General features: G+C 38.8%; 2 protein-coding genes across 2 annotated transcripts; one reads left to right on the plus strand and one right to left on the minus strand.

Moving 5' to 3' along the window:
- Positions 1–5,194: 5,194 nt before the first annotated feature.
- Positions 5,195–12,988, plus strand: LOC136773711 (multiple coagulation factor deficiency protein 2 homolog). Its single transcript, XM_066727586.1, has 6 exons — positions 5,195–5,283; positions 10,173–10,427; positions 11,879–12,039; positions 12,108–12,194; positions 12,265–12,443; positions 12,521–12,988. Exons 3-6 carry the CDS (start codon positions 11,885–11,887, stop codon positions 12,643–12,645), a joined length of 546 nt encoding a protein of 181 aa, XP_066583683.1. The 5' UTR covers positions 5,195–5,283; positions 10,173–10,427; positions 11,879–11,884; the 3' UTR covers positions 12,646–12,988.
- Positions 12,989–12,993: 5 nt separating this feature from the next.
- NO66 (Bifunctional lysine-specific demethylase and histidyl-hydroxylase NO66) lies at positions 12,994–15,461 on the minus strand. The gene is made up of 4 exons (XM_066727585.1): positions 14,538–15,461; positions 14,196–14,473; positions 13,198–14,123; positions 12,994–13,125 (listed from the first exon to the last, which is right to left on the minus strand). The coding sequence occupies exons 1-4, from the start codon at positions 15,104–15,106 to the stop codon at positions 13,051–13,053; spliced, it is 1,848 nt and encodes a 615-aa protein (XP_066583682.1). The 5' UTR covers positions 15,107–15,461; the 3' UTR covers positions 12,994–13,050.
- Positions 15,462–16,439: the final 978 nt, after the last annotated feature.

Here is a 16,439-nt window from a genome sequence, read left to right on the forward strand (position 1 = left end):
ATTACTATCTTCCCTCGTCCAATAGGAACTCTCTCCAACTAACGTCTTTTCACAACTCGAATCCGCCTTTTTATTCAACTACCTTTTTTCTTCTATCAATCTCTTATATTCCTTTTTTTCCTTCCCCCTTCTAATTTCTTCTCTCACCCCTTCCACGAAACTCGGTAATCGCTAATTTCAACGCTGACCGCTTAATTGCCCACTTCCACCCTATCCCCTGTCTCAATTATACTCTCAGATCGATTCTCGATTTTTCCTTTCTCCTTCAATTATCCAATCTTCTACAATGACAATTCAATTTAATTATCTCGATAATTCTATCACACTTCAGTCGTACTACGGCTCGTCACCATAACTCTTCAAGGTCTTTGAACGTTGAAGCACAATTTTTTAGTGTCCCCGATTTTGCTCGGGCACAAAACTATTCCAAGTCTGTCAGCTTGGAGAACATGGTTCTTACGTGCGCTTCACGCCTCGATGACACTTTGAACGAAAAACTTCATGGTCCGCACCAGTGTTAGGCTCGTTGAGGGTGAAATTGTAGCTTCCTGCAGTGTCGCTTCGCCGTTAGCCTTTAGTCGCTGCACAATCTCGTGTCTCGAAGATGGCCGAAGTTAAGCGACGAGGGGTGGGTCCGACTTGGAGAGGTGATCTTCGGTAGACCGGAAGTGGCGTAGGACTCGCGTGTCGGGCGTTCTCACAACGTAAACACCGATGGATTCTAAGGTGAGAGGAGTGAGGGGAAGGGGTATGTGTGGGCCCGATTGATAATACAAGTGGAAGCAGTGTGCGAATCCAATTATGTCGCGAGTGGTAGGGCGTTGTGGAAGTTGAGGGACCGGAAGTCCGTTGAAAACTCGAGGGTATCGCTATGGAAATGAGGAAGAGTTGGGGAGGATCGCGTGGATGGCACTACGATCGCAAGAAACTTAGGATGGGATTGAGGAAAGAAGGGTTAGGAAGAGTATAGTCGCGGACGGTCCGAAGTTGGCTGTTACTGCGTGTAGGGGAAGCTCCGCTCGGCGTGACTCCTTGCGGGATTCTGTCCGCGAAATGCAGTTATCCCCGGTACGGCCAAGAGAGCGGCTTTCGCTGGAAGATGAAGCCGAACGCTTGTGGAACAGGGGTGGCTGGGGGCTTAAGGGGGAAGAGCTGGAGCCAGCAGCCCTCTCGCAACCCTCCAACCCCCACCAATCGGCATACCCAATTGGCGCGTCGAACGGAGCGTCGCCTGGCAACGACCAATCTCCAGCGTAGAAAACCACCCCGTACCCATCACCGCTACCGTCAAGATGGCGCCCGCTACCAATAAAAATTTCCCCCGGAAAATAGCCTGCGAGCGATTTTCTTTCGCCTGCGCGCCGGCCTCGCTTTTCCAACGCCACGCTGCTTACCACCAAGAGCCTCCCCCCCCCCCTACTCGCTTACCCTATACTCTTTCTCTATCCATTTCGTTCGTACCCGATGCACCTTGTTTTTTATTAGCCAACGCCAGATAGCTTTTTTAATTTTGCTCTACTTTTCTCCTCTGGATTTGATGGTAACGTATACACCCCCCTCACGAATCCAACTGTGAAACTTTTGACGTATTCCCAAATTTTTTCAATGATTTCAATGATAAAACGTACAAGTTTCATAGGGACTGGTTTCATGTTTTTCCTTTTATAATTATATTGTTGCTTCATCGTCGAATAAGAAATTCCAGATGAATAGACGAGTGGCCATTGTTGGAAGAGAAACAGTGATGAGAGTTCAAAAAAGTTATTAGTAATTCGTAGTCTTTTTCAAGTAGACAAAAACAGAACGCCCATGGCGCGTGTCCGAATCGCTGGAAGCTGTAATTTCTAAGGACAATGAACGCAAAGGTATGGAGCGTGTGGTACATGCAGCGAGAAAACCAGGCCAATTCGAGACCAAAAAGAGTCCTATTGAGGTTTCGAGCATTGTCGTCGAGACTTCAGCTTTCCCATGGCTGCATTTATTCCATACTAACTTTCTCATTCCTATTTTTTTGTGCACTTTCACAACGCTTCGTACGAACCTCCCTATTATATAGAATCTGAATTTATGTAATTCTTCGATTTATATACGCTCTGTTAGTTTCGTCAAATAATTTATTGAATCTTTTTACGTACTAAGGTATTAACATGGTGAACAATTTTGTTGAAAATAGAAATGAAACTGATAGTAGTAGTACAATTTTTCGCAGTCTTTGTAATTTTGCGTAATTAAATAGTAAAGTCGATGTGGAGTAAAGTTAGGGTCTTTTTAAGAGCGGCTTCTCTAAAGCTGATATTGCATATGGCCCATATAGCTAGCTTCAATCGGTCCTCTATCCCGTAAAATCTAATCTGATCTGGATGATCTACCCTTTATAAATTAGATCGATCAAGCGATGGTCGTGTACAAACAGTGGTTTGACGTTACATGGAAATCCACATGGAATTCAAGCCCAGTGCCAAAGCACCCCCGTGTCCTGTGCACCGAAATGCACGTATGCATTATTGAAGGGCTACGTCATCCAGTAACAAGAGAGATTTTTAAATTGTATCAATTCTTAGCAACTACTGAATAGTCGAGCTTACTCTATTTGTCCTACTTTCACTCATAGACACACAACGGAACCATTTCATGATACATTATCAAACGTACCATAGAATGACAAGACTAATATATTCAACAAAAATTAATTATTTAATTTCGAATTGTTTATATTTATTGTTTGGTTTATTAAACATTGCAAAATTTGTCAGATGAAACGAAGAGAAGATTTTATAGCGATTATTTTAATTTGTAGATTCGTGTGCGTTTCGGTGCCTTCGACTATATAGTATATATACTATGTAGCGAGTAGTATTCATCACTCTGCCAGGTTTATTCGTGGCTAGTGTGACAGATTTCGGCCACGCCCCGCCGATATGGTAACCCTGACTGATCGGCATCGGACCCTCCGTTGCCACTGCCACTGCCGACACTTCTGCTGCTGCTTCTAGTACTGGTGTATCGAAAATTGACTGGCTTTGATCTGCCACGCGGACTCTCTCGATGCGCGTCACTCTGTTCCCAACTACTCGCAAAATATTCACGTCCATATCGGCAACAATATATTCAATTTTGTCTAATAAAACAATCATTACTTAACATGCAAGAAATATATATACTTACAAATTAGATTTAACAGAAACTTTTTAGCGAGATGAAAAATAAGCAAATTAACACATTTATAAAAAGTTACTAATTAGTATACGTTTAATTATTTAATAATTCATTAAAAATATAACGTTGAACAATTAATTGTTTTGGTATAAACTGGACCGTTGAAACGTTACAATGAAATTCATATTTTGCCGGATGTTGAAGTCTATTGGATTGATTGTAAAAAATACGAGAGGGGTTGGAGGATAGAAAGATTCTTCAAGTTGAATAGGATTATCCTCGCAAGCAAGAGTAGTGGGTGTGCGCTGAACTTAAACATAGTAATTGGCCTATTCAATTTCTATGCAATATTTTGACGTGGTTTTATCGGTGGCACGTGCTCAGTCTAAATTGGCAAGCACGTGTCTCGTCTGACTCGCTGACTTCCCTACAATGGACACTTTTGCGCGATTTAAACGTTGCCCCGATTCAAACTGCCGCACGTACCACAGATAAAGCTCTAATCAGAAAATTGACAGCCACGCCTTATCTTTCTTTCGAAGAATCGCCTAATCAACCGGTCACTATTCTCCGCTCATCTTTTATTTTCTCCTGATCTTTCAACCATAGCCGATGATTTCTGACAAAACTCTAGTGTTTTTATGGGAAGACTATGAAATGAAAATGTAAAGTAAAATTCAGTAAGAATTATTAAGATATCTTCTCGTATTGGATTAACGAAGATGAGTTGAAGTGGGTGAGAGAGGCGGTTGGTAATTAGGGGGTGGAGTAACGAGAGGGCAAATCAACGAAGAATTCAGCAAGGATGGAAAAACGTCAGAAAGTTTCTTGCATCCGGAGGATTAAAGCCACGAAGATTGAAATAAGAAAAGAAATAGGAGGAGAGACAGAACGGAATGGTGAGTGATAGAGTAAGAGGGTGGTAGGGCGGGGGAGGGGGGTGGTTTCTCGATCTCTCGATTCTCCAGCTATTCCACCCTTCCATCCCTTTCGAAACGTCCACGTGCACGTCCGTTCATTCTTTCGTGTTTTCTCGCCACTTCCTTTCGCTTATACGACTCTCCTCACATTTTCCCCCCGAAAATCAAATCAACCACCACCGCCTCAATATCCTTCATAAAATTTTTCTACCATCTTAGTTCCCATCTACATCGTTCCTCTGTTCTCTGCTCCACTCTAATAACGATTCTAAATATAAACCAAATATGTCTCTATGTTTTCAATTATTCTTATAGAATCGCCGATTTTTAACAATTCCTTCGTTGCTTCCTTCAAGAACCAGAAATACTCAGCGTTTTTTTCAACGCTAATCAGCCCTTTTAGAAAATTCTCCCCAGTCGTCGTTTCGTGTCTTTTTTGTCTCCGTGGATTATTTTATCCAGCACATTTTCCACTTTCTTTCCGTTGTATTTTCTCTCTCCCACCCTCCCCCTCTCTACATACATACACACACACACACCTTTCTCTCTCTCTCTCCTTCTTCATAGATCATCCCTTTGCCCCTCGGAGCTTCCTTGGCTCATCCTTTTTTCTTCCTCGCGTGTTTTGCCAAGAGCCCGTGAGGGCGGAAGCGTCACGTCCTGCTCTGAAACAAAAACGTAGCGACGTCAAATGAGATTACGAGAGCTACGAGAGCAGCTCCAGAACGCGGATGCTGTGTGTTGAGTTCGGCTTGAAGCAGGGTAGGAGAACGGTTGGGGCGAGTGAGTCGGAGGCTAGAGGATTGGATAGGGATGGAAGGTTTGATGGAGAGACAAGAAGAGAGAGAGAGAGAGAGAGAGAGAGAGAGAGGAGAAGGGGGGGGGGTGCAGGGGTGGCTAGGGGTAGAAAGAGGGTAAAGCAAAGGGATGGGAGAGAGGCAGAAAAGAGGGTGGTGGAGGCGGGACGGACGTTTCGTGCCAGAAGGGAGGACGACCGCGGGGGTGTTCGGGTTCGGAGTGAGTGGGGAGGGGATGCCGCTTATCAGGGGGTGGAAGCCGGGGGTTGGTCGGCTGAGCCCGAGCTGGGAGAGATTCTGCGAGGGTTCGGAGAACGAAAGTTTACCTGTATGTGTTACTTCTACACTATATAACTATATATACTTGTAGGTGTAACGAAACACCTGTATTGGTCCATCTATGTATTCCTGTGAGTGACAGTCTTCGAACCTATTTTGTATGTGTGTGTGTGTATGTTCCTTCCTACGTAAAAGTTAGCTTCGTTCACGTATATCCTCCCTTCACTGTGTTTACGCGTGTATGCATGGAAAACACTCTTGAAGTATGCAGTCGCTCTCACGTATGTCGGAGTGAGCGCGTATCAAGTTTTATACATTTACACGTTAGCTGCTGTACGTGTGCCTTACACAGAAGTACAGCTGCCAAAGTATATGCGTTAAACGTTGTAGTTGGATTTTAATAGACTGTATATAAAGACTATATATATATATATATATATATATATATATACTGTACGTGTATATATTGTTCATATAATACAGTAATATTAATTCTGTTCATTTGTTAATAGCTTGACGCATTGAATTATAGCGTAGTTAGGAAATAAACGCAAGACGTTGCTTCAAATGAGCTTTAAGCACATCGTTATATATTTTATCGTATTCTGCAACAACGTTTTATTTTAGCATATAATTCTGTCGTTGCTTTTACTAGCGAGTACGAATTTGTAATGAAAAACAAATACAAATGAGTATAGTCTAGAGTCACGTGCTTCGCGTGTCAAATATGTGCGCGGGTGTGAGCGTGTATGCGTGACTGGAATACACACGCGCGTGTACTACCAACGTGAAAAATCGATTGCACTGTGTTCCACGCGTGAATTAGTCCCGTATGCACAAGGCTTTTCCACGATTTCGCAAGGTGAGCTCAAAATAGGTGGCGTATATAATAAATTATAAACTATATAAATTCACACAAATATTCTTATCTTGATATATTTATAGAAAAAATAACTAGTTCCTTTTATAAAGAGTCAATTGATTATCCGTCAATATATATATTTAGAATTATATATAATATAATTACCAAAAAATATATCAAGGAACGTTGTAATACGATTTACCGATAGCAGATAGGTAAAGCCTATATAGGGTGTGTTGTTTTTGGGATGACACCCGTTAGAATTAACGTTTCAGCTTTGGCGGCTGGAGCTGACGATGGACGCCAAGCCTCTATTAAAAAGTTGTTAAACGCAGCCTGACGGCGCCCCGCGGCAAATTGGAACCCCATCATAAGTCTTCCTTGTACATAATGTATACATGGGGCTGTTACATCGAGTCACCTAGAGGATAGCGATATCGAAGTAATTAAGTATTCGCCCGAGATATTTTGATCAGGCGTACGCCATCCAGCTGGAAAAGCTTGCGTAGTATACAGCAAAACACGTCGGACAATTTGTTTAATTCTCCTCCTTTAAGCCAAAAGTCTCTGCCGCATATCTTTCCACAATTTTTTACTCCTTTTCTCCTTCAATTTTTCATTATACTCTCTTTGACGTTTACGTGGAAAGTTTTCGGCGCGGTATTATTACACGATGGACATTTTTCCAGCGTTTAGCAGCCCTTCCATTAGGATTACACGAGAATCTCTGATTACAATAAGCCCATAGTCGACGAGCTTTTCAGAATGACCACGCTCCCTACAAGCTTTTTCCATCGTGCTCGTACATTTAACCCTTTCCACCTCTTTTCGCTTCTCTCTTATTTTCGCAAGCTCCTCTCTAGCCAAGAGTTTCCAGTCAGCCCTGTGCCCCTACAACGTACGGAACGTTCAACTACTTGGCGAGCTTCCTCCGCCACACACTTCAACACCTACCCTTCCTTACCGGAGGACCTACTTGGAGACGCTCTCCACAACTGAAAGACAATAAGCACATTCTACTTTCTTACCTAACTCTTAACGTTAAATTTTATCTCTTGACTGAAATTCTATTGCAATTTGCATCACCTACCTTCTACTCATTCTTGGTCAGCATTAAATTTCTAAAAATATTTCATTTGGAAAAAAGCTCCGAATAGACGATTAACACAGATTCAGGTAAAATGATTTTAAAAATTATGAGGGTAAAAGAGAGGGTGGCCGTTAAAGACTGCATCTTGGAAGATTGGCGGTGATCCTTAAAAGGATTAAGGGTAGCGGAGAAGGGAGCGTGTACACACCGGTGGCTTGAAAACCTTGCGGCGAGTGATAAAAACCGCCAAAGTGAGGCATTCCCAATTCTTTTTATCCGCGGATAGAGCCGTTTTATGTACGAGCGGTCCGGCCAGGGTCAGCTTTCAGGCTAACACGGTTAAGAAAATATTTTAAAAATAATTTCCCACTTAGCTCACCGAGCTAAGCAAGCATGTGAGCGTGTTCGAGTGTGTTGGTGACGGACACTGTGCAGCTTCGCCTCGGTGCTCTTATATGTATTTAGGTGAGAAAAAAAAGCGAACGCCGAAGGGTAAGGGCAGCTTTCGTCGGCTTTTTCCCTCACCGCCCTCTACCCCGTTGACCCTCCGCAACTATACGTGTCCCTCTGGCCGCTGCTGGACGGTCTCTCGACCAATCGGGATCGACACCAATTACGCTGCTGCGTCACTCGATCAGAAAATCCTATTTCATCTAATCGAAACTATAAACTACTCGCATCGCGAGTCGTTGGGTTTTACGGATTATTGGAAATTTAGGAAAATTGCATTGGCGGAAGTTCCGCGTCCCACGTTCGTCCGGCTAACATATTTGCGTAACTTTAAAATTGCCAGTCTGATAAATTCGTCGGAAAGTAAGGAGAAAGTGCGTGGATTTTCAGGTATAATCTGGGTGGTTTTGGTACAACCGATCGGGATAAACGGCGTGACTGGTGTGGACTTGCGAGCGGCGATTGGCAAATAGTAGATAGCGGAAAGTACAGGCGGGAGGGTTGAGGGTGACGGGGATAGGATGGTTGGCTTCGTGAGAGTTGTGCTCGACCATCCGGAAGCTATGAATATATTATTTGACGGACAGTTTTGGTAGACTCCGATCGGATGGAGCATCGATCATGGCTGGCGCATCCCTTTGGGCCATTTTCATGCGTCATGATGCGACACACCTCAAATACCGCGAAAACTCCAATAAAAAAAAAAAAAAGTGGTAAAGCTCGATACATCGATACCTCCCGATATCAGAAAGCTACACCGGAAGCTCCGTGTAATAGCTCACAAAGGCTCCAATGCAAACCGAGTTCCGACACCATCAAACGCCATTTCTGCTACCCCGTAATGTTCCATTCGATCTTATCCTTTCATCAAACAACTAAACGGACCTTCGTCTGTTTTACCCCTTTCTGCCCATTGGCACGCGAAAATCATCCTGAAAACGTTGCCTTTAATCGCAAGTCGTCATATTCCAACACACGCGCAACCACTAATTTTTGTATTTCTGACAGAATACGAAGCAATTATTCGCTTAATATTTCATAACATCGAGCGTCTCTCCCATATTTCTATTCTAATAGCTCGCTCATATCGATGGATATAACGCGAGCAGCTTTATTCGACACTTTTTACGTGATCGACGCTTCGATACAATTTAACTAGCAAAGTTAAGTAATTCGATTATACAACTTTTATTACGAGCACTAGTGGCTAAATATCCATCAAGAGAAAGAAATTCGCCAACAACGCATTTTTCGTTGCTTCAATTTCGATCGTAGTGAAAGCATTTTAAAATGCTTGTCCAACAGTCTTTACACGAGCGATCCTCGTCATTTTTCTCCTCCTGTGCATGTGTGTGCATTATAAGTTTATTATTATTTTTTATTTTTAAAGCTGTATAGATATACAACTGATTCGTCGCGAAAACACCTTTCAACGACCAGTTTCATGATTTTTGCGTGCTCCCAATTCTTATTCAGGAAAAAAATCAACTGGTCTGTGAACTCGATAGGTGGTCCCATTTGCACTAATCGGGTAGAAAATTCAATCTCGGTCTGACTTTCGCATCGCTGCCTCTTCTCCCAGTCATTCGAGTGATCTTCAATGGTCCGCCGTGGATAGAAAGAAAAGATTTATCGACCAAATACTATAGTTTCGCGTATTTCGTGGCAGCGTTTGTGATTTCAAAACACGCAGCTGTCGCTGGTCGAAATTCGTTCCACGTATTGTTTACAGCAATTAATAAGAAAGACAGTATGCAATCGTACCATAATACTGGTCAAATCGATGAACTGATGAATCCTTTGTTAAATGTGCTATACATCATTCAACGCGCCTTAACATTTTTTTTACGGCAAATTTTGATGAAACTAAATTTTTAGATGGACAAACGCGGAAAGGTCATTAATCAGCTACTGTTCTCGGCCGGGCTGCTTTTTTAGGACACGTGCTTCACGAGTATCGTTATTTGTGGGGTGCGTTAATACCTCCCTATCTAGGAGAATAGAAGAGAGGAGAGGGGTTGGGTTTGCGCGTGTGAGTGTGAGATGTAGAGCGCGCGCGAGAGAGAGAGAGAGAGAGAGAGAGAGAGAGAGAACAGAGCGAAACATCCACTCCTGTACATTGTTTGCGGCTTGGAATCAATAAAAGCATAGCTTTAGGCTACGCTGGTTACCACGGCAACCTGAGACCCATCCGCGCTTTCGTCGTCTCTCTTTCTCTCTCCCCGTTCCCTCTTTCCATTTCTCCCACTCCGACCAGTGTCATCCTCTCGCTCTTTCCTCAATCACTATCCACTAACTCTACCATCCACAACCCTGCAACGCTATCTCCTCTCACTCCTATCACTCTACAACTATTTCGCTCCCTCTTATACACTATGTTACACTATATCTCTATTTTCAACATTCACTCCGCCCCTTTTGAAAATTTCCAACTATATCCTATCTCTGCCCCAGTTATTTCTTCAATTATCTCACTACAACGTTATGTCTTGCCCCATCAGACAGATATTCGTTGATGAGACGATGTTGAATTTTTAACCTACGGTGAAAAATAAACAAGATGCTGTTTATTGATGATTAAAAGAGGTTAGAAATTTCTATATGAAACGTTATTGCAGAGTCCGAAGAAGCCCGCTCAAAAACGAATGGGCGTACTGAGCAACTCGAGGAGCACGCAAGCTCGACGAAAAACGTCGATAAGTGCCAACACACGCTACTCAGTTTCTATAGGAGAGTGCATCGTTACTGAATTTTGAGGGTAAAAAATCGAAGGATCCAGCCAACGCGACTGGATAGTGCACGATTGCTGAAGATCAAGAAACCTGAAAGCTGATATCTTGATCTCTCAATCAGCCGAGTGCAGCCGAGCGCAGGTAAACAAGATAAACTTCATATCGTGCTCCCTTACCCGACGTACCACGCTTTCAACATTTCCACTCTCCTGAAACCACTTGCTGGTGTAGCGACGCGAGCTCCCTCTAGACTCCTAAACTACCGCGCCGAACTAAATATCTCTTCTTCGCCTTTAAGTACATCACCAACTCGGTCTTATCAAGCGGATTCTTTACAACTAGCAGAAAAATCGATATTCTTTTGATAAAATAAAAATACAAGTGTTTATCGTAAATATAATGATGATAAATTCGAATGTAGCTTTGACTCCCCGCAATACGAAGTAAGAAAACAATGAATAGATGTAAAGCATGGTGTCAAAGGAAAATCTGAATGTGGAGCACACAGGTTTCAGGGGTCTGTAAGGCGACACAGGTACATATGGGCTTGCTCGATGAATGGACCAAATGATATAAATTATTTATGGATTTCGACACCCATAGGGCCGGGGACTGTTCTGAGTGGGGTGCACACCCATGGGGGGTCCACTTGCATCGAGAACCCCTTGGGGCTCACTCAACATATGCATCTCGCCCTACCGCCGTCGGCTCGTACCATCTATAGAAAATAATTGATTCCTAAGTACCCCGGATTTCTGTCTGCCTTCGCGTGTCTTTTAACACCCACACACTTCGTTCCGCTCTCATGTTTGAAGCTTAACTACGACGCAAACAGATCGCCTATAGCTGCTCTATTTAATGCCAAATACAACGCATCTAAAGCACAAGAGTGTACTACTTCTTTAATAGCAAACGAAACTTATGCTAGAAATATTATAATTACTTTACGAAAAAGAAAATGAATCGTATATATACTTTTGGATTCATAAAAACATGCATCAGAACACAAAACAGGTTTTTCCGAATGGTAGTTTAATTCTAGAGAAAGTAACATATTTGCTCGGAAATGCATGATGTAGAAGTGAAGACGAAGAATCGAGACATCCAGGAAGACGACGTTTTTGATAGAATGGCATCGGGCCCCGTGCCATGCGACGCGCCCCCGGGGTCCAATCTAAATCAATGAGCTTGTGGGTAATCGCATAATAATTACCGAGACCCCCTCTACCGCCCATCTGTCGCTGACCGAGAGGGTGTTCTACCCTTAAAAGTAGAACCACCACGACGCGACATGTTCGACGAGTGTTCCCTAGCAGGTCCTATTGTCGGTGGCCACTGCTTGGAATGTCCTCGAGTACTGTTCGCATAGACACCCTTTCCCCCTTTCCTCTTTTCCTCATCCCCTTAAACCATCTTTCAACTACAAGTTTAATTCTAGATAGTTATTTTGAGTATTTATACATGTAGTTTAAGTTGAATGTTTTATATGTATTATATTGCACTCTCGATAGACTCCATTCCCCGTATTATTACTTCTATCTCAATATTTCTAATTGCTCGATGGAGCAAAATTAAATACTAATTATTTTTAGGAAATTATGGTGCCAATATTTTTTCTTGGGTTTGTCATTTCAATAACATCGGGACTTCGAGGTCCACATCATCCGAGAGGTAGCATATCATCGCATCACCATTATTCGCCACAAAAAGAAATCAAGTTAACACAGGATGCAGAACTTTTACACGATACCACGTAATCTCGTCTACAATGATTGATCGATATTTAAAAAATCAAATGTTATATCACGATTTTGATAACAGGCATTTACAAGAAGACTTGGGACCTATTGCGGAGCAGCTTGACTTGTCGAAAATGTCGGAAAGAGAATTGGAGTTTCATTATTTCAAGTATGTCTAACTATATATAAAGAAACAATAATTATTTTAATTATTTTATACATCAATTTTCATTTCTTAGAGTACACGATGTTGATAACAATACAAAATTAGACGGTTTGGAAATTCTTCATGCTATTCAACACTCTTTGCACGAGTATAATGGGGATACCGCAGATACCATGAATCATGGAGACTATTACAAGAACTCCATTCCAAACAGACCAAACGATGAAGAAGATGTAATGAATTGGATTATTGGTACATCAAATTTTTGCAGTTTTTATAACTAATGGGGAATTATTCTAAGTAAGCCGTAATTATTTCTTTACTTTTAGAAATAATTGACAAAGTAATGGAAGAAGATGATGTCAATAATGATGGCTATTTAGAATATATCGAATACGTAATGGGCAAGCAGCGGGCACAAAATGAAAACGAGAGGCTGAAGCTTGAACAATAATTAAAAATAACTATTCCGGTAAACGTTGTGTCTTATTACTATGTTCGATGATGCTTCTGAGGGCGTCAATTTATTGACGCTTCTTTACGTTTTTTTTTTAAATCTCAAACCTTCAACATTTTAAAGATGTATATTTTTTATATACTCAACAAAAGCTAATTATGACTGATAATAACTCTTCAATCCTCCGACTTTAACATTGTTAGCTGGTAATGACAATTTTAAATCATAGCAATAATAGATTTTTATATAAAACTGAATTAAAACATTTGCTGTTTAGGATTAAATACTAAACAGTATTATTTAGGTAAGGAAAAATGCCAAAGAATTTACTTTCAATCATGTCTGTAAGCTTTGAAAAATTTTTTTATTTTTTATTAATTGTCATTATATAATTAGCAAGCTCTAATCAGAAATAATGGACAAAGGATTTTTTGTTACCACAATACACTTTTCCCATAAATCTTTCGCTATTTGAATCTGTAAAAACAATAAGTTAAAAGTAAATTTTAATACTATCTCATGTTTATGCATCAAAAGCTTTTGACTTACTTTATTATCCTCTCCTTCAATAGGTAAATCTTCAACACTAATGTATTCTGGGTAGTGCGTTATTATTTCTTTAATCGCAGGAACGAACTCTTTCTCTACTTCTAAGAATTGTGGCTCATACTCATGATATTCTTTAGTATTTTCAGTAGAATAATATAACTTATAGGTACCCGCTTCTTCAACTAATCTCGCACAATGAGATCTCAATAATCTTATCCTAGTATCAGGTTCAATTTCTACACAATTATTCACTATTCCATTAGCACTCATTGTTTCTCCATCTTCTACCACAGAGCATTCTCTCTCTTCAGGATTAAGAGCAGGTGGTAAGAAATCATGTAAATGTTGTTTTGCCATTATATCTGCTGCCTCATCAACACATTTATCTACTAATGGTAATAACTCAATAAATAACTTTTTGATATCTTTTACAAACGATTTTCTTTCATCACTCTGATTACTAGAATGTGCAAAACCTATGTAATTTAAATAATCAAGAGGTAACCCTTTTCTATATGCTACTTTATTATCAAAAGCAGATTCTAGTAATTTTGGAAGTAGATGTGAAATATAATCTCCCCAACTATTTCTTTGATAAACACTTAGAGTAATATGCAAGCTGTGAGTATTATCAATAGTTTCTCCTTGGTGAATTGTGCCTCGTGGAAAATACAAGAGGTCACCTGCATTAACTATTGTATCCAATATCGGCTCTCCAATCTCAGATTCATCAAAATTTTTAGAAGAAAACCTTGGCAAATTATCATTTGCCCTTTTAGGTTTGTAGAGCCTCCACCGTTTTTTGCCTTCTATTTGCAGTATAAAAGCTTCTATATCATCATAGTGCGGAGCAAAACCTTGACTGTTAGGTGGTGTCAAATAAAAATTTGCACCCACAAAACATCCAAAATATTCTTGAAGCGTAGCTGTAATTTAATTTTAATTGAATTAACAAGAATTTAACAAATTTAATAGCTTAATACAAATTAATTATTTACCATTCAGAGTATACAATTTAGGCATAAAAGTTTGAGGGTTCAGCATTCTAACTGAACAGCCATTTAAGTAATAATCCCATACTATACTTGGAAGAGCACGTCCAGGTGGGTTATGTGTTTCTCTTACTCCATTGGTATATGAAGTGATATCAATGTTTTTGGTAAATAAAATATAATTTTCTCTTAACATTTGATCTATCAAAGGAGTTGAAATCAAAAGCTTGTAGCAGTTTGAATTTTTTCTTTTTATATGTATCGGTGTATTTTCCCAATTTTTCCTACAAATATATAAAATTTAAATATATGTCTTTTCTGTCTTTTTCTCATAGAATTTGTACTTACCGAAAAAATTGTTCAGCTTTAATTGGATAAATCAACCAATTAAATACTCTTCTACCTTCTGCGATTGGGTTATCAAAAGTTACATCATTTGAAACTAGATCTGGATTATTATTCAAATTTTGTCGATTTTTTTTTAGTTTATCTTTAACCAGCTGTTCTATTCTTTTATCAATTTTTGACATTTTTTGCTTTTTTTTCAGAATACTTATTTTTTTATGTTTAAGCTGTTTGTTACATTTGGAATGTAAAGCCGTACCAGGAACTTCACTTATTTGTCCTTTCTTCGAGTTTATTATACTTAATTTTTGTACTAAATTTTTATGGCTTAATGCCTTACATTTTATATTATTAAAGTTTTGATTAGTCATTGAAAATCTAAAACCATTTTTAGATGCTGCTTTTTTAATCCTTTTTTCAGTTTGTCCATGATTATCTTCAGAAAAATTATTTGTAATAAATGCTTGCTTTTTAATGTTTTTCGTTTTAATAGATAATTCATTTTGTTTTTTCTTTTTCATTGCAGAATAAACTGCAAAAGCCGATAATGGTTCACTTTTATCAGTTAGCATGCTTTTTAAAATAATAGCCTTTAATGAAACTTTGCAAAACTACTATTTCTAACCAAATCTAATGTAGAAGTTTCTTTACTATTTAAAGGTTATAAACTTACAAACACACTGTACTCCTCCCTCTGTAGAGTAGTGTAGAGGTTAGGAACTTAGGAGTTAGGATCACTTTTATTTGAAGTATATACATATATGTTATGTCTGAATCAAATTTTCTACTATTAAAAATTACTTAAATACCGAATACTGCCTAAGTAGTACAAATCAATGTTTACTGCTTATTTATTTATAAAAATACTACATTGACTATATATTTTACATAATTTTTGTTCATTTGCACGTGGATAAAAACGACAAACACCAACAACTGAAAAAAAACTAATCAACATCAGCTGAGCTAACGATCTAAAAATGAACGAAATGAAATATAAAAAATATAAATATAAATGATGTTATACTATAATATATAATGATCTATATCATAGCAAAGTAGTAAAAGTGGCTTAAATAAATTTTATTTTCTATTTCAATTATAGTACAGTATACATAATATAATATAATATATAAATCTTATTACTTGATATATACTTTTTATTACTGTTGATCTAAAATAATATCTATACAATATGTTATTGAATTGAGAGTGAGAGAGGAAAATTGTAAAAATAAGTAACTAACCTTTAAATTGTATGTCGACTAATTAACTGCATGCGGGTCGCGGGAGCTTTCCTATTTTAGACGATTAAGTGGGACTCCAATAAACCGACAACACTTTATAATTGTTAATTGTCCCTATTATTTTATTAATCCTATATAATCGTAATAATAATATATGTATTTACATTTATAAAATATTTATTAATTTGCCACTTATTTATTTGTATTAAAGATTACTGATGCAATCGGCAATAGCAATATTTTTTAATCAAGTATAGCATTTTGTTGGAATTTTCTCTTAATTGATGATTATCAAATTACAGAAATGTACTTTGCTTAAATAAAAACTTATCATATGATTTACAAATTATTAATATGTAGTATTGATGTAATTATAGCATACACCCTATGGATAGATTAATAAAATATCAACGTTTTCATTGTCCTAAAAATACTTCATAATCAGTACTAAATATCTTTTATTGAACATTGACTTGGCAACATTAAAAAATAATAATTTATGCTGTTTATTATTATATTGAAAAAGCACTTGCAATTATAGAATAACGGCCGCGGTAATAGTGTCGTAGAATTTCGAATAAAAATATACATTAATTTGGATAATGAATATTAATAATGATTTCTTCAGAAAAACAATAGCATCAATTCATAGGATGAG

This window comes from Prorops nasuta, unplaced genomic scaffold (assembly GCF_024137725.1).
Source record: "Prorops nasuta isolate Cenicafe-Biocafe unplaced genomic scaffold, Cenicafe_Pnas_1.2 PNAS00005, whole genome shotgun sequence".
NCBI classification, from domain to species: domain Eukaryota; kingdom Metazoa; phylum Arthropoda; class Insecta; order Hymenoptera; family Bethylidae; genus Prorops; species Prorops nasuta.